This window comes from Mustela nigripes, chromosome 13 (genome assembly GCF_022355385.1).
Source record: "Mustela nigripes isolate SB6536 chromosome 13, MUSNIG.SB6536, whole genome shotgun sequence".
NCBI lineage: Eukaryota > Metazoa > Chordata > Mammalia > Carnivora > Mustelidae > Mustela > Mustela nigripes.
In genome coordinates, this window is record NC_081569.1 from 35864869 (window position 1) to 35881891 (window position 17023).

Genomic DNA, 17023 nt, shown 5'->3' on the forward strand with positions numbered 1-17023 from the left:
TGGAAAAATGTTCCATGCTCCTGGATTGGAAGAATAAATATTGTGAAAATGTCCATGCTACCCATTCATTTTCTATTCATTTTTTCAGTTATGAAAATAACACTGTAAAGTCTCAGGATATAAAATCAATATAAAGAAATTAGTTGCATTTCTACACTAACAACAAATTATCAGAAAGAGAAGTTCAGGAGAAAATTCAATTTACAATAGCATTAAAAAGAATAAAATACTTAGGAACAAATTTAACCAAAGGAATTAAAGATTTGTACACTGAAAACTACAAAATATTGCTGAAAGAAATGAAAAAGAACAAATAAATGGAAAGATATTACATGTTCATGGGTTGGAAGAATTAATATTGTTAAAATATCCACACTACACAAAGTGATCTGGAGAGTCAATGCAACCCCTATCAAAATTTCAATGGCTTTTTTCACAGAAATAGGAAAAAAATCCTAAAATTTATATGGAAACAAAAAAGATTCTGACTAGTTAAAGCGATCTTAAGCAAGAAGCTGGAGGTATTATACTTTCTGATTTCAAACTATACAAAGCTATAAGTATGGTATTGCCATAAAAAAAACAGATATTCAGATCAATGGAACAGAACAGAGAGCCCAGAAATAAACCTATACGTGTATGATCAATTAATTTTTGACAAAAGTTCTAAGAACGTACAATGATGAAAGGATAGTCTATTCATTAAAAAAAAAAGAATAGAAAAAAATCAATATTCAGATACAAAAGAACAAAACTGGATCCCCCACCTTGACCATACGAAAAAATCAACACAAAATGGATTAAAGGCTTGAATATAAAAACTGAAACCTAAAACTCCTAGAAGAAAACATACGTGGTAATCTCCTTGACATTGGTTTGGCAATGACTTTTTAGATTTGAGACTAAAAGCAAAGGCAACAAAAGCAAAAATGAGGCGAGACTATATCTTCTGAGCTTCTGTACAGAAAAAGATAACATCAACAATATGAAAAGGTAATGTGCTGAATGGGAGAAATATCTGCAAACCATATAACCAATAAGGGGTTAATATGCAAAATACAGAAAAACTCCTATAACTCAGAAGAAAATAAATAAGAACTTTAAGGTTCTGACTAGTCATTTTTCCAAAGAAGATCTATAAAAGACTAATAGACAAACATATTTAAAGTAAACAAAATCACTATCTCCAAAAGGTGTCTACATACCATGCCACGTTCACTGCAGTATTATCCATAATAGCCAAAATATAGAAATAATCATTTAAAAAAAGATTTTATTTATTTATTTGAGAAGGGGAAGAGGACAGAGGTAGAGGGAGAAGCAGACTCCCTGCTGAGCAGAGAGCCTAACATGGTGCTCTATCCCAGGACCCCAAGATCAAGACCTGAGCTGAAATCAGATGCTTAACTGACTGAGTCACCCAGGCACCCCTTAGAAACAATCTTAAGTGTGCACTGGTGGGTGAATAAAGAAAATGTGATATGCAGTGTGTATATACATACACATACACATTACACACACATTTTAAAAAAATAGGTATCCATTTATTTTCATGTGTAATAGGAAAAAACATAACTAGCACATAAGATTGATGGCAGGATATGTTGTTTAACATAAGACTAAAGTTTGAAGTAAGTAAAATAAAAAAATATGTTGATCAAAGAAAATATTAAAGGAGAAGAGAACAGGAGGTCCTCAGTTACAACAAGAATTGTGGAGGTGGTACACGAATGCCCGGAGTTTGGGACTCACTCTCCAAGTTTTGAGCCAGAAGCTGGGCTCTGTTCTGAGACCCTTAAGGGCTCTACAGGGAGACCCTCCTCGTGCTCAGAGTCCAGGACATCACCATAGGAGTGTGTGTTGGATCCAGACCACCCCAGGGAGGAAAGTAGGTTTTATTTCATTTGTTTGTGCTCTACAAGACATCTCAGAAGTTAAAAAGCAACAAAAGTGGTTTTCCTTAAAAGAGAAGAATAATCTTCTAGGTACAGCCTTGAGGAAGCAATAGTCAAAGGGTGGTCTGGGGTGGAGGGTCTGAGAGGGACACGGCTGGGTGGGGATAAACAGGGAGGTGGAAGGGACACCCCAGCACTCTCCTGGAAGAGTGTGCACAGGTATGGGGTTTGTGTACACAGCCCCAGTCAAGGGTGTAGGATGAGCACTCACAGCTCCTGGACCCTGTTTCCCAGCATATAACTGGCACTTAATGCTGAATCACTGTGGCACTGGGAGGAGTGCCGGAAGGCAGGGCCGAGGTGTGGCCGGCGTCCCTGGCATATCAGCATATACCAACCTCTTCTCCTGAACATTATGCTCATTATATACATACACATACACATATATTATGTATATACTATATATAACATATGCATAATTTATATGAAATATAACATGATATCGTTTACACATAGAATTTTTCTTTCAAGTTGAATTCATGGAAACAGAGCAGAATGGTGGAGGTCAGGGGCTCCAGGGCAGGGGAAATGGGGAGAAGCTGTAATGGTATAAATTTCTAGCTGTAAGTAAGCACTAAGATCAAATGTAAGCGTAACTATATGAAGTGATATATGTATTTTTTAATTCCATCGAACATGTATTTTTTATTATGTTCAGTTAGCCAGCATATAGTACATCATCAGTTTTTGATTTAGCATCAACAATTCATTAGTTGCCTATAACACCCAGTGCTCATCACAACATGTGCTCTCTATAATACCATCGCCCAATTACCCCAACCCCCTACTCTCCACCTTTCTGTAACACTCAGTTTGTTTCTTGGAGTCCAGAGTTTCTCATGGTTTGTGTCCCTCTCAAATTTTTTCCCATTTAGTTTTCCCTCCCTTCGTGATATATGTATTAATCAACTTATCTATGGGATTCCTTTCACAAAATATATGTATATCAACAGTTCAGATTGTACATTTTAAATATATATTTTTGTCAATTATACCTCAATAAAACTAAAAAGTAAAATACTTAAAAGTAATATAATATAAAAGTAATTAAATACTTAAAAGTAAAATAAAAGCCACCATGGCAGCACTTTGAAGGAAAAACAAACAAAAAAAAAGTATTTGATCTGTAAAACTTCTCAATAAGAAATATCAGAGATAATAAAGGTAAAAAATAAAATTCAAAAGGAATAGTGATACAAAGACTGAGTACACTAACAACAATTAGGTGTCTTATGAAGGTAATAACTGTTAATAACAAATAAGGTAAGAGAATGAAGATTTCACATATAAAGAATAGGTCAAAGGAATTAGAACAGGAGATACCAAAACACAGAGCCCTAAGAGTGGTTTATAGGGAAAATGTTAAACATGCAATAGCAAGAAGCAGGATGATGAGAAAGTAAATAGGGTCAATAGTGCTGATGTGCTTTGGAAGGGAAGAAAATGCAGAAAAAGGAGGGGCTGGGCATATAAAAAATGCTAGGAACATGAACATTACTATTAAAAAGTAGAATTTTAAAAAAAAGCCAAGCAGTTCCTTGTGGTTTTTGCACATTGTACGTACTTCTAATAAAAAGGGCATCCGGTTCACTGATAAGAACTTTTTAAGACCCTATAGTATAACCTAGACAATTTCAGAAAGCAACTCATACCTCATCTGCATGATTATACAAAGTGGTTTCACAGTTTGAGATTTCTGGCTTCAACTTTATGAAAATGACAGAAGAAAGCACTTCAAATTTCATCTACCTAGGTTAAAAGTTCAGAGCGCAAAAGTGTAATAGTACTTCCTCTGAAGAAGAAAACAAAGCAAAATCAAAACTCAAAAGAAAAGAGGGCAATCTACAATACAAAATAGTAAAGACGACAGACAAAGCAAGCAATAGCAGTCAAAACTGTCAGACAAAGAGAGCATGCGTCAGAAGATCAGTTTGGCATCAGTATTCCAAACTTTCATTAATCACCTCAAAACCCATACCTCCACCTCAATCTCTTTCCCTCTTGCCTCCTTCACCCTGAAAACAAAGGATTCTTTTAACTGTCTGTGTCCTTAAGAATTTTCCTAATCCTGTTATTCCTTATTCCTGCCCTCTAGCGTCCAAAGATAAAATATCCTGCTCTTAGCTAAGACTAATTTTTTCACCTGTTCCAACCTTCATCCCACTTGTTCCATCATCATCATCGATCCCCTCCTTTGGTTGTGTTATCAACTTCTCCCTCTTTACTAGCTTTCTTCTTCAACATATAAATATGCTCAGGTTCTTCCATCTTAAAAATACAAAAGCTCTGCTTCCACCCTGCGACCACTCCATACTCATTAGCCAAAATGAGCTTTTCCAACATACAAACCCAATTAATTTGATATTCTTGCTGAAAAATCCCTAAAGAGTTCCCATTACCTTTAGAAAGATTTTCAAGATATTAAGATTTTATTTCCAACCAATAAATATTCCCTCACTGGGCCATATTCTGTCATGGACTTATATGTCTTGTAATCATGGACAAACTGTCTGTAATTTCTCCATTTACTCCTCAGTTACCTGTAACTCATTCTCCAATATGCAAAATATAGAAGAACTCATATAACTCAGTAGCAAGAAAATAAATAAAAACTTTTAACTTGTAAAAAACAGAATAGATAAATTTATAAAGACAGAAAGCAGATTAGTGGTTGCCTGGGACTGGAGTGAGTGGGAGAAATGGGGAGTGACTCTTAACAGGCACAGGGTTTCTTTTGGGGTAATGAAAATGTCCTAAAATTGATTGTGCTGATGGTCACACTTCTCTAAATATTATCAACTAATGAATTGTAAGCTTTACATGGGTGAATTATATGGTATGTGAATTATATCTCAAAAAATATATTGCTAGTTAAAGCTTTAACTTGAGGGGAACCAGAGTGGCTCAGTCAGTTAAGTGTCCGAATCTTGATTGCCGTTCAGGTCATAATCTCTGGGTAGTGAGACTGAGTCTAGCATCAGGCTCCACTATCAGCTGGGAGTCAGAGTCTGCTTGGGATTCTCTCCCTCTCCTTCAACTCCTCTCCCGGCTTATGTGCTTTTGCTCTCTAAATAAATAAATCAACCTTCTTTTTAAAAAGTTTTAACTTGGAAGCCTCAACAGTTAAAAAGATATTAATATGTCAGTGTTCAGTGTTCAATCTAGGCTCTTACTGTTTTAAATAGTCATATCCATGTTTTCCAAGATTGAAAAAGAAGTAAAACACTTTTACCATAGAAAATTATAATTTTTTTTTACTCCCCTGGAAATAGAACATTCTCCCTGAGACAAGTAAATCTATTATCTAACTTTTATACCCTCCACTTTCATATAGATTTTTAGGAACACATGGAAGTAATAGAGAGCCTCTATAACATAGTAGGTCCTACAACCAAAGTATAAATAAAGAAGTGAGGAAGTACAGTGATTGGAATAAATTATCCTCACAGCGTTTACTATCACATCTTTAATGAGAGGACTTTCCCATCAATCTGCAACTTACCTTCATCATAACATTTAGTGCATATTTTTGATCTTCTCGCCTTGCTGCTGCTTTTGCTTCTGTAGCTTCTTTTGCTCTTTCTTGTGCTTGTAAAATAGATTTCTCCCTTATTCTTTGCATCATCTCTTTGTCAACTAAAACAAGAAATATCACTAAATTAGGATTATGATGAGTGTTTTACTTAGGAGAAAACTGCTTAACACCCTGATCCAGGATGCAATGTGGGTGGGGGGCGGGGGAGGACAACTTCACATGGAGAAATGAAAGCATTTTTCAATATTAAACTGGCCAAGAAGCTAACATTAAAAGGTAAGCAGGCAACTGTAACAGCGATTATTTACCACAGAGGTAGAGAAGGAGAGAGAAAGAAAATATGAATGAGAGGAAGTGGGAACAAGAGGAAGGGTGAATCAGAGTGAGAGGGGAAACACTGAGGACAAGGAGAGGGACATAAAAGGGAGAGGTGGAAGGGGGAGGGGGGAAGAGGTACAGAGAGGGAGATGGGACAGGGTGGAGGGAAAGAGTACACATTTATCCTTTTCCCTCTCTTTCAGGAAACCAAGGGTATTTGCTTAGAAACCTAATCACAATAAATCATCACTATGAGGTCTCCTAGAAGAGAAGATGAGATTTGTTTTGTGATGGCGTAATAAATACTACAATTTCAAAGTAGTGAGTATAAAACATAAATGTACTTCATAATATAAATGTCTTCGTGATACTTGTTGACACAGCTGTTGTTTGTTGCCTACATTCATGATGGAAGAGAATGCTAAATTTCAGTTAACAGTTTAAAAAAAAGTCTGGAATTTTAATATTCAAAGAAATTGCCTTAAAAAGGAAAAGGAAAAAAGAAGCATGGAATTTTTACTAATTCAAGATCTTAACTAGGCCTTTGGACTGGAATTAAGTCTGAGACTTCTCCCAACCCTCCTCCTGTTTAATAACAGTGACAGACAACTGGACCAGATTCAAGGATAAAGGTAGCTAAAAGAACCTACTTTCACATTGAAAAATAATGAAGAGTACACCAAGAAAAAACTTCAGAAGAAAACTAACCTATTATGTTCTGAAAAATGAGGAAGACTTGGCATATAGACTAGAGTTGCACACACTTCATGTGAGAAACAAAATTGTTAAAGAAATAATTTCACTGAGTTGCTATGTAACGGAGTTTGATTTCTAAAGGAATTTCAACCCTGGTTTTTGAAGTAAAATCAATGCTCATTACTTATTACATAAGCTAGTTTTAAGACTGTGCTGATCAATCTAAATCAGAGTTGGCACACTATGACCAAATCTAAACCGCTGCTTGTTTCCTCTAGCACACAAGTGAAGAATACTTTTTACATTTTTAAATAGTTGAAAAATCAAAATAATACCTTGTGACATATAAAAATTAGATAAAATTCAAATTTCGGTTCCATATATATGCATTGTCTATTGGCTGCTTTTGTGCTACCACAGAAGAACTAAGTAATTGTGACTGAGACCATAGGGCTCCTCATATTCAAAATACTATCTGGTCCTTTACAGAAAGAATTTGTTAAACCTTGGATTAAATGGTCAAAATTTGGAATGGATGACCATATTACCATGAAAGAGAAGACTCAAGCAGGTGTGCATTGAAAGCAGATTGGAAAAATAGAGAGGAGGATCGTGATTAGGAAATAAAATTCTCTTCCCACTCCTGGAAAAGATAGCCAAGGACGTTAAAGAAGAGAATTTGACATAGAAGAAAGTGTCATGTAGGGAAAAGTAACAGGTTTTCTGACATGATTCTTCTTTCTCTCTCTCTTTTTTATTTATTTACTTGTCAGAGAGAGAGCGAGCAAGAGAGAGAGCACACAAGCAGGGGGAGCAGCAGGCAGACGGAGAAGAAGGCTTCCCGCTGAGGAAGGAGCTCAATGTGGGACTTGATCCTAGAACCCTGAGATCATGACCTGAGCTGAAGTCAGACGCTTAACCAACTGAGCCACCTAGGCATTCCTTGATTCTCCTTTATATCCTAAAAAGTCGGCAGACAAAATACTTCCTGGAGAGAGACAGACACATACACACAAACATTTAAGTCACTGGTTCTCAAGCCTGGTCAGTCATCAGAATCACCTGCGGTCCCACCATTCTCAATCTGTTTATTTTAAAATCAGCCATTATAAAATAGATGATGGTTCTGGGACCATCTTACTTTAAAATTAATATCATCAACAAGAACTTAAATAAATTAAAGTGTTTACATTTGATCTTAGGTAAGAAGTCAGAACACGCTGAGTGTTTCACAACAGAGTCCCAGGCCCCATCTCAGAATTTAAAAACTCTTCAGTTAGTCTGAAACCCACTAAAGAGCTAAGGTAACCTGACTATAGTAATCTACCTTAGCCAGTATTTTCTGAGCTGAATACTAGACTTTAGAGAAAAATTCTACCTGGTCTTGGGGATTACAAAATTAAATTCCACTGCAAGGTATCAAGAAATAATTATTATAAAGGACTGCAGGGTGCCTAGCTGGCTCAGTTGGAAGAGTATGTGACTCTTGATCTAGGGTCATGATTTCAAGCTGCAAGTCAAGTGTAGAAATTACTAAAAAATAAATTTTTAAAATATTTTTATTTATTTATTTGGCAGAGATCACAGGTAGACAGAGAGGCAGGTAGAGAGAGAGGAGGAAGCAGGCTCCCCGCTGAGCAGAGAGCCTGATGTGGGACTCAATCCCAGGACCCCGGGATCATGACCCGAGCTGAAGGCAGAGGCTCCAACCCACTGAGCCACCCAGGTGCCCCACTAAAAAATAAATTTAAAAAAAGAAAAAGAAAGCCTGCAATCTCCCCATTGTCAGTAGTTCCTACTCAAGACTTAATGCCAGAGGCCCAAGAGAAATTTCAGGCAGTAGATATAAAGCCCTAGAATACATGACAACTAGAACAGGGAGGAAGGAAATAAAGGCAAAGCAGCAGAGGGCAATTACTCAACCACAAAGTCAACTGTAGCAGAAGAATAAAGTACTCATTAAGAGTACAGAGTAGATGTCCATCAACAGATGAATGGATCAAGAAGATGTCGTATATATACACAATGGAATACTATGCAGCCATCAAAAGAAATGAAATCTTGCCATTTGCGACAACATGGATGGAACTAGAGCATATCATGCTTAGCGAAATAAGTCAAGCGGAGAAAGACAACTATCATATGATCTCCCTGATATGAGGAAGTGGTGATGCAACATGGGGGGTTAAGTGGGTAGGAGAAGAATCAATGAAACAAGATGGGATTGGGAGGGAGACAAACCATAAGTGACTCTTAATCTCACAAAATAAACTGAGAGTTGCTGGGGGGAGGGGGTTTGGGAGAAGGGGGTGGGATTATGGACATTGGGGAGGGTATGTGCTTTGGTGAGTGCTGTGAAGTGTGTAAACCTGGTGATTCACAGACCTGTACCCCTGGGGATAAAAATATATGTTTATAAAAAATAAAAAAAATTATTAAAAAAAAAAGAGTACAGAGAACAGAGGATCTCAGCTTTGCACACTATAATCCCTGGAAAGATTTTCACACTCACAGAAACTGATTTGATTGGTCTAGGATGAGTTTCAGATATCCGTATTATTTTAAAGTTTTGTAGGTGATTCAAATACGTAGCCAGGGTTAGGAACCACAGCTCTAGAGTCAAATTGCTAAAGCTCCAGTTCCAGGCTGCCACTCATTAGTTTTGGGACCTGTGCCAATTATTCAACACTTCTGTGTCTCAGTAGCCTCACCTTAAAAAAAAAAAAAAAAAAAAAAAATGGGGATGGGTAGGAGGTAACCTAAGTAAGAGGTTGTTCTAAGGATTACCAGATGTGTTAATGTCTAATACAAAATAAGTGCTCAATAAAGATCATACCAAGAGGCCTTATCCTCTGAGAATACAAGCTCACATCTGTTTGATAGCTATTATAAATGTGCTCTAACTTTTGAATGATTCAATCTTTATGTTATTTAAGCAGCAGCTGAAGCACTATGTCATTTAAATCATGCTCACGTTCCTATTTTTTCTTCTAGAAGAGAAACAGTTGTTCTGGAAAAAAAAAATTTTTTTTAAGGTATAAAATATAAAAAGCACAACCAGATGAACATCTTTTGGTAAAAAAACTTACCGCCTGACACAGAAAGTGTCTCCCACATGGCCACTTCTTTTTTATATAATGTGAATACAATAGTGTCATTCCCAATCTTGGCTTTGCTGTTTTCATCGTCTATGGGTGCATAGAGAAACACTTCAAATAGAAATGGAGAAAAGTTGACCTATTCAGACGGGAGTAAACAGAGGTTAATTTAGTTAAACAAAATAAAGACACAGCCATTAAGAAACAAGTGATAGAGGTCCAGATCCCTTTTCTTAAATTCCTGCTATAAATTTATCCGATTAACAAGGCACATGAAGAAACCCTGGATTAAAATAATCTCTGGTCTGATGACATCTTTCAAAGATGAGGTGTCATCTCATGAGATTCTACTTAAAAAAAAAAAAAAAGAAAGAAAGAAAGAACTAAATTTTAGGACGTTTATTTGCAAGAATGCGCGGGTGGCATATACTGAGCTGCGCTCTCAGAAGCTTGGGACCACACCCCCGGGGACTCGGCGGGCCCAACCCGAGTTCCTACCTTCAGATAGTTTTCTGTGCAGAACACGTCCGCGTCTCTGGCGCAGACGCCCCGGAGAGGCACAGAGATAAACACCGCCGTCTTTGTCTGCTGCCAGCTGTAATCGCTCACCTGCAGCGGCATCCCGGGGGGTGGCTGGACGGGAGGATGCGGATGGTTAGGACTAGCGCGGCTCGGTTGCTACGGCAACCGGGGTTACCACGCACCAGCCCTTCCGGGTCAGTTCGGCCAAGGTGCCCCGGCTCCCAGCGTGCCCCGGGCGCACCTCTGAGACAGCCTCACACACTCCCGCCTCGTGGCGGCCCAGGCTTCTTGGAGCGGGCGGTAAGACTACTTCTGTGGCTATCATCCGTTCCCTGGAGCCTGAATGAATCATCGAATGAATAGGTCTTCCTTTAAGAAAAGAGCTTTGCTCCTGAGGATGCGAAAAAAGAACAACAACAATAATACGGTAGAGAGTGTCCTGACCTGTGCAAAGCAGGTGCACCGCCCCTGCGCCTAGCAGCCCTGGCCTTTTGTTCTGATGGAGGCTGTCAGAACATCATTTGGTGTTCCTGTTTTGGAAATTTCTTGGCTGTGCAGAGGTCCTGATCTGGGAATTTGGCCTTTACTATTGCAGTGCTCCAAATCCTGTTAACTCTAAGGCCTCCAAAAGATCAAATGTAGGGTTCCCTACATGGCTTAAGACCTGGAAAGAAATGGGACTTGTGACTCAAGTGACAAATGCTTGGTTGCAAGGATAGCTTGGATTTACACGGATACATTTTACAATTGCTTAAGAAGAAAGGACCTTAGCTCTGGAGTGACCTTGTAGGTGATGTAGTTCATCCTGCATATTTAAGGAATTTGACACCCACACACTTAACCCCACTGCCATTTAGATTAATGGCAGAATAGTGATTAGAATCCTGTTCTCTTAACTCCCATTCCAATAATCCTTCCCTAGGTAGCTTTCTCTAGACTCAGTTTATAAGTTACTGAATTTGATGTTTTAAAAAAAGAACAAAACAAGGGGTGCCCAGGTAGCTCAGTCCATTGGGCGGCTGACTTTTGTTTTCCATTAGGGTCCTGATCTCAGGGTGGAGAGAGCAGAGAGGCCTGAGCTGTGTGTTTTGGGAAGAGTCTGTGTGAGTTTCTCTGCCTTTCCCTCTGCCTCTCTCCTCTCTCTCTCTCTTTCTAAAATAAATAAAATCTTAAAAAAAAAGAAAAGAAAAGAAAAGAAAAAAGGACAGAGTGAATTTACCCAAATTTAAGCACCTATGAACGACTTGCCACCTATGGATTTGGATTTTAAACTTTTTACTTTTGCCGGCCACTAAAACAAATTTCAAACCTCCTGAAAATACTTGGGAGAAAAAAATATGTATCTTCTTTTCCCCTAAACAGGCTCCCCCTCAGTACCTTATCTAATTTTGTCAGAGGTTCATCATCTCAAGGTTCTGTAATTTTGACTACTGGGAGCCATTCTTAGACTTCTTTTCCTTTGTCCTCACTTTTGGCATTTTCTTCCCTTTGATTCTATTCTAACTTTTACCATTTTGTTTCAGACTTTCTTGTGTCTTCAAAAGAGAGGATTTATACATTTCTTTCATGTAAAATTTTAAAGGCTAGATTCTCTGACTATATAAAAAGTGAGATAATGTATGTATGGAAGATAATGAAAGGGATACTTTTTGTCATTTGGGACTTAAAAAAAAATCTATTAGCAACCACTTTGTTAAGCACATACACACCTCTGCAGTTAAATTGTTCTCTGGACTACCATAGCTTTACTAAATTTTCTACACTCTGAATGAATTATCTTTTTTAAAAACTTGGTAAGTTTTATTACTGAATCATTGCATCAACTATTACTAACTTAAAACACTATTTTTTAACATTGTTTTATGATTTATGTATTTATCTAAACAAGGTTTCACAATCTTGAAACATTCCATCTTAAAGCCTTAAACTATTTATTACATTTTAAAAATAAAAGAGTTGTAATTTAACTCATGTATAGATAGAAGTTTGATATATAGTAGAGGTGGCTGTGCATGTAAGTGGAGAAAAGCACAGAAAGGAATGGCTCTTGAGTACACTGTTGATATGAAAAATGGTTACCACATTAAAAAATGAGATTAGATTTCTACATCATATGGTATCATACACAAAAATGAACTTCAAATGAACTAAAGACAAAAGTTTGGATATTAGAAATACATACCTAGCAAAAAAAATACATATCCATATGACCTTGGAGCAAGACAGGAATTCTTAAATATGACACAAAAAGCACTAACCATAAAGGAAAAAGATTGAAAATTTGAACTAATACTAAGAACTGGTATCCATCAAAAGGCACAACAAGGAATGTGAAGATATTTTACATATAAACCCTTCAGCCAAAGACCACAGGCACACATATACTTGAATAAGTTGAGTTCAGTACTCACTGAGCAAGGGAGAACACACACCACTGGGTGTCTCAGTAAGACGATGTTAGAATTTAGGGAAAGGTCTAAGGGACTCTCTCTCTCTCTCTTTTTTTAAGATTTTATTTGACAGCGCACAAGCATGGGGGAGCAGCAGAAGGAGAGGGAGAAACAGGGTCTCCACTGAGGAGCCCAATGTGACACTCAACTCCAAGACCCTGAGATCATGACCTGAGCCAAAGGCAGATACTTAACCAACTGATCCAACCAGGCACCCAGGAGGGTTCCCTCTAGATAGGTCCTTTCAGAAAACAAGGGTAATTCTATGACTAAGGAAGTGACTCTTCATAGCAATTTCCTAGGAAAAACCTGAAAACAAGCCAAATGTCCATCAATAGTTTTATTCACACAACAGAATATCATAGAACAGTGAAAATTAATTTTAACTGTACACTGGATGGATGAGTGAGAAAAGTAAGTCAAGTCATCTCTTGGTTAAAAATTCTTACCTATGTGGTAAAATTATAAAGGAAAGTAGGGCACAAGAAAGGACAATGATTAACTCCTCGGTGAAGGTCTTGCCAGTGGGACCCTTTGTGAGCTGATTTCCACTGTGTGAATTAAGACAACGGTTCTCAGAATGTGGTCCCCTTACCATGATATCAGCGTTACCTAGGAATTTTCTAGAAATGCAAATTCCCAGACCTCATTCCAGGTCTACAGAAATTCTGGAAGTGGGATCTAGCAATCTGTGTTTTAACATGCCCACCAGGTAATTCCAACCTACACCAAAGTTAGAACCACTAGGTTAAGGGCTAGGTTTTACTGGTGAAAAAGGAAGTTTGTTTACAAAACTAAGAAAAAAAACACAGGTTCCCCCATTCTGCAGTCATCTCAAGGAGAAGTATATTGGGGTCAGAGCACTATGTTAGATCTTCAGTGTGAGTTTGCATTATAGGAGACAATTCCATCCCCTTTTTGCTCTCCTTTCTTGCAGGGAAAACATTAAAGGAATCTTGTCAGTAGGGAAATAATTGGGGCACAGGGCAGTCTTGGTTTAGAAACAACTATTTATTTGTCCAAGGGGGCACCTGGGTTACTCAGTCAGTTAGGTGTCCGGCCCTTGATTTCCACTCAGGTCATGATCTCATGGTTTTGGGATTGAGCCCCACACCAGGCTCTGCACTCAGCAGGGAGTCTTCTTAGGATTATTCTCTCTCCCTCTGTCCCTCCCCTATGCACTCTCTCTTTCTAAAATAAATAAATTAATCTTAAAAAAAAAAAAAAGAGAGAGAGAGAGAGACTTGTCCAAGAAACCTACCCAGTATCTTTATACCTTGAATCACATGGAAAGTTTTAGTTGGAAGAAGGTGATAGAACCATGGCCAGCTGAGTTCAGATGCACTCCCTCCCACTGGGAGACCAAGAAGTCCAAGACCTATTGGCTTGTTACCTAAGAAAACCCAGAGAAAAAATAATTTTTGTTTGATTCTGTTAATTATATCAAAGCAAGCCCTCAGAGAGCACCAAAGAAATTGACAGGTTATATTTCTCTCTCTCTCTCTCTCTTTTTTCTAATTTCAGGTAATAGATATGTACTATTTGTATTGTGATTCATAACTTAAAAATACAAATATCTGTATCGTGCTTTATGTAACATATTATAAAATTGAAGTAAAAATTTAAAAACTCTTTGGTAAAGGAAGATCTCTATTTTCTCCTTACATATTGTGAGGTTCTGATGGAGTGAAAATGTACATTATGAAGTCACAATTAAATCTAATTTCTTCTTCTTTTTTTTTTAAAGATTTTATTTATTTATTTGTCAGAGAGAGAGAGAGCGAGAGCGAGCACAGGCAGACAGAGTGGAAGGCAGAGTCAGAGGGAGAACCAGGCTCCCCGCGGAGCAAGGAGCCCGATGTGGGACTTGATCCCAGGACGCTGGGATGATGACCTGAGCCGAAGGCAATGCTTAACCAACTGAGCCACCCAGGCGTCCCTCTAATTTATTATTCTTAACCTAAAAATAAGTAACTATAATTGTTTATTTTTGATGGTCATATTATCATATTTGGCCACTGGGAAAGTTGACTATGATTTTTAATACCATTCCAGAATTTTAAAAGCCTTTTAAAGATTGTTTATTCTTAGAACAAGATGATTTAGACCCATTTTGACATTTTTTCCTTTTTTTTTCTCTAGGAAATGGAATCAGTTATTCTCCAAGAAACCTTAGTTCTTTTTAAGATTTTATTTATTTATTTGACAGAGAGAAAGAGAGATCACAAGTAGGCAGAGAGGTAGGCAGAAAGAGAGAGAGGGTAGGATGCAGGCTTGCTGCTGAGCAGAGAGCCTGATGCGGGACTCAATCCCAGGACCCTGAGATCATGACCTGAGCCAAAGGCAGAGGCTTTACCCACTGAGCCACCCAGGCACCCACCTTAGTTCTTTTTAATGGAGACTAGCATATCAGATCAAAATCTAGGCACTAGATCTTAAATGCATTAGTTATTTTATTATTTTAAATTTGGGTTTTAGAAAAAGACAATGTGTTCTACAGTTAGACAAGAATATATAGTTAGATCTCATTTAGAAACTATAAAGTGGCTATTCTTTTCCTTTCATTTTTGGTCCACATATCATAGATTTACACTTACGGGGTATAGATCTTGATGATTTTTTCTATTAGATTGCTTTAGCACAATATCAGCTATTTAATTTTTTCAAAAGTCTGATCGGCTCTTTACAGACAAAGAGCTTGAAAGTCAACACTCCACCCTATGTGAACAATAAAAATCAACAACTCTTCTTAGATCCATTAAAAAAGTGGGGTCACAGAGGAAATCACTACCCCCAAAATTGGAGAGGCCAACAAATGAGTACAGAGAATCACAACCAATTAGAGAAGAAACCTCCATGGGAACAGTGTCAAGATGGGAAAACCTGAACTGTAGTTCACAAATTGCTGCTCCCTGTGGGTAAGTTTCAGACATAAAAACTCCAGGGAGACCCAATCATCAGGGAGCCCCTACACTTTTGTGAATTTCACTTCCTAAAGCTGTACTAGGTTCTCACAGTCAAAATCAGAGAAAAATCTCCCAGTGTTCCCAACAGGGAAAGGAGAAAATGAACTATTTTGAAATATGCTGAGCATTCTGCTCTTAGCAAAGATCGGCCTTCAGAAGAAATTATTTAAATCAGATCCTAATCCGCTGGGGTTTTACCAGAGTTTAACTGAATTTATACCATCAAATGCATATGTTAGGGAAGAAAAAAAACTAGTCATTCATCTAAGCTTCCACCTTAGGCAACCAGGAAAACAAAGATTAAATTAAATCTGAAGTAAGCAGGAAAAATAGAATAAAAATTAGAGCATAAATCAATGGAATTGAAAACAGGAACTCAATAGAGAAGATCGATAAAACAGAGTTGGTTATTAGAAAAGATCAACAAAATTGACAACCTCTAGACAAGCTGGCTAATAAAAAAAGAGAGAGGACACAAATTACTAATATCAGAAACAAAAGAGGGGACATCACTACAAATTCCATGAATACTAAAAGGATAATAAAGGAATACTGTGAACAACTAACTCTATGCCTATAGGTTTGATAACCTCAATGAAATTGACCAATTTGAAAAAATTGCAATCTCTCAAAACTCACAGAAGAATAAATAGGCAATCTGAGTAGACTTATACCTATTAAATAAACTGAATCAATCATCAATAACTTTTCCAAACAGAAAGCACCAGACGTAGATAGGATCGCTGGTGAATTCTACTAAACATTTAAGGAAGAAATTATACCAATTTTCTACAATCTCTTTTAGAAGACAGCGGCAGAGGGGATATTTCCTATTCATTTTGTGAGGTGAGACATACCAGCTTCCTAGAAATCTCCAAGGTGTTGTAGCCAGCCTTGTAGCAAGTAGTCTTGTGTGTGTGTATGTGTGTGTATGCACATGAGTGCATGCCAACTCTTGATGTTGGGTATTGTCACTCCTCTAATTTTGTTCTTCTCCTTCAATATTGTGTTGACTATTCTTGGTCTTTTGCCTCTCTTTATAACTGTAGAATCAGCTTGTCAATATCCACAAAATAATTTGCTAGTATTTTTATTGGGATTGCATTTAATCTAAATCAATAGATTGAATCTTGATCAATCATAGATCAATTTGGGAAGAAAATAATCAATGCAGTGTAGTATTAATGATAAAAACAGCCAAGTAAATCCAAGGAACAGAATAGAGAGCCCAGAAATATACCCACATGAATATAGTCGACTGATTTTTAAGAAAAGGAAAAGAGGTAATATAATGGAGAAAAGATAGTATTTTCAACAAATGGTGCATACATGTACATACAAAAAAGAGAATCTAGGTATAACCATTACATCTTTCACAAAAATGAACTCAAAATGGATCACAGATTTAAATTTAAAATTTAAAACTATAAAACTCTTAAAAGAGGGGCGCCTGGGTGGCTCAGTGGGTTGAGCCGCTGCCTTC

The 17023-nt window shown here is 37.4% G+C and overlaps 1 protein-coding gene across 1 annotated transcript in view; it reads right to left on the reverse strand.

The window, feature by feature from the left end:
• Window positions 1–10307, reverse strand: part of DNAAF4 (dynein axonemal assembly factor 4) — a 55543-nt gene extending 45236 nt beyond the window's left edge. Inside the window, exons 1-3 of the mRNA XM_059371964.1 lie at window positions 10101–10307; window positions 9594–9741; window positions 5458–5591 (exon numbers count right to left, since the gene is read on the reverse strand). Of these exons, the coding sequence (XP_059227947.1) occupies window positions 5458–5591; window positions 9594–9741; window positions 10101–10223 (405 nt within the window). The 5' untranslated portion in view covers window positions 10224–10307. The remainder of the gene's footprint in view (window positions 1–5457; window positions 5592–9593; window positions 9742–10100) is intronic.
• Between the last annotated feature and the right edge of the window lie 6716 nt (window positions 10308–17023).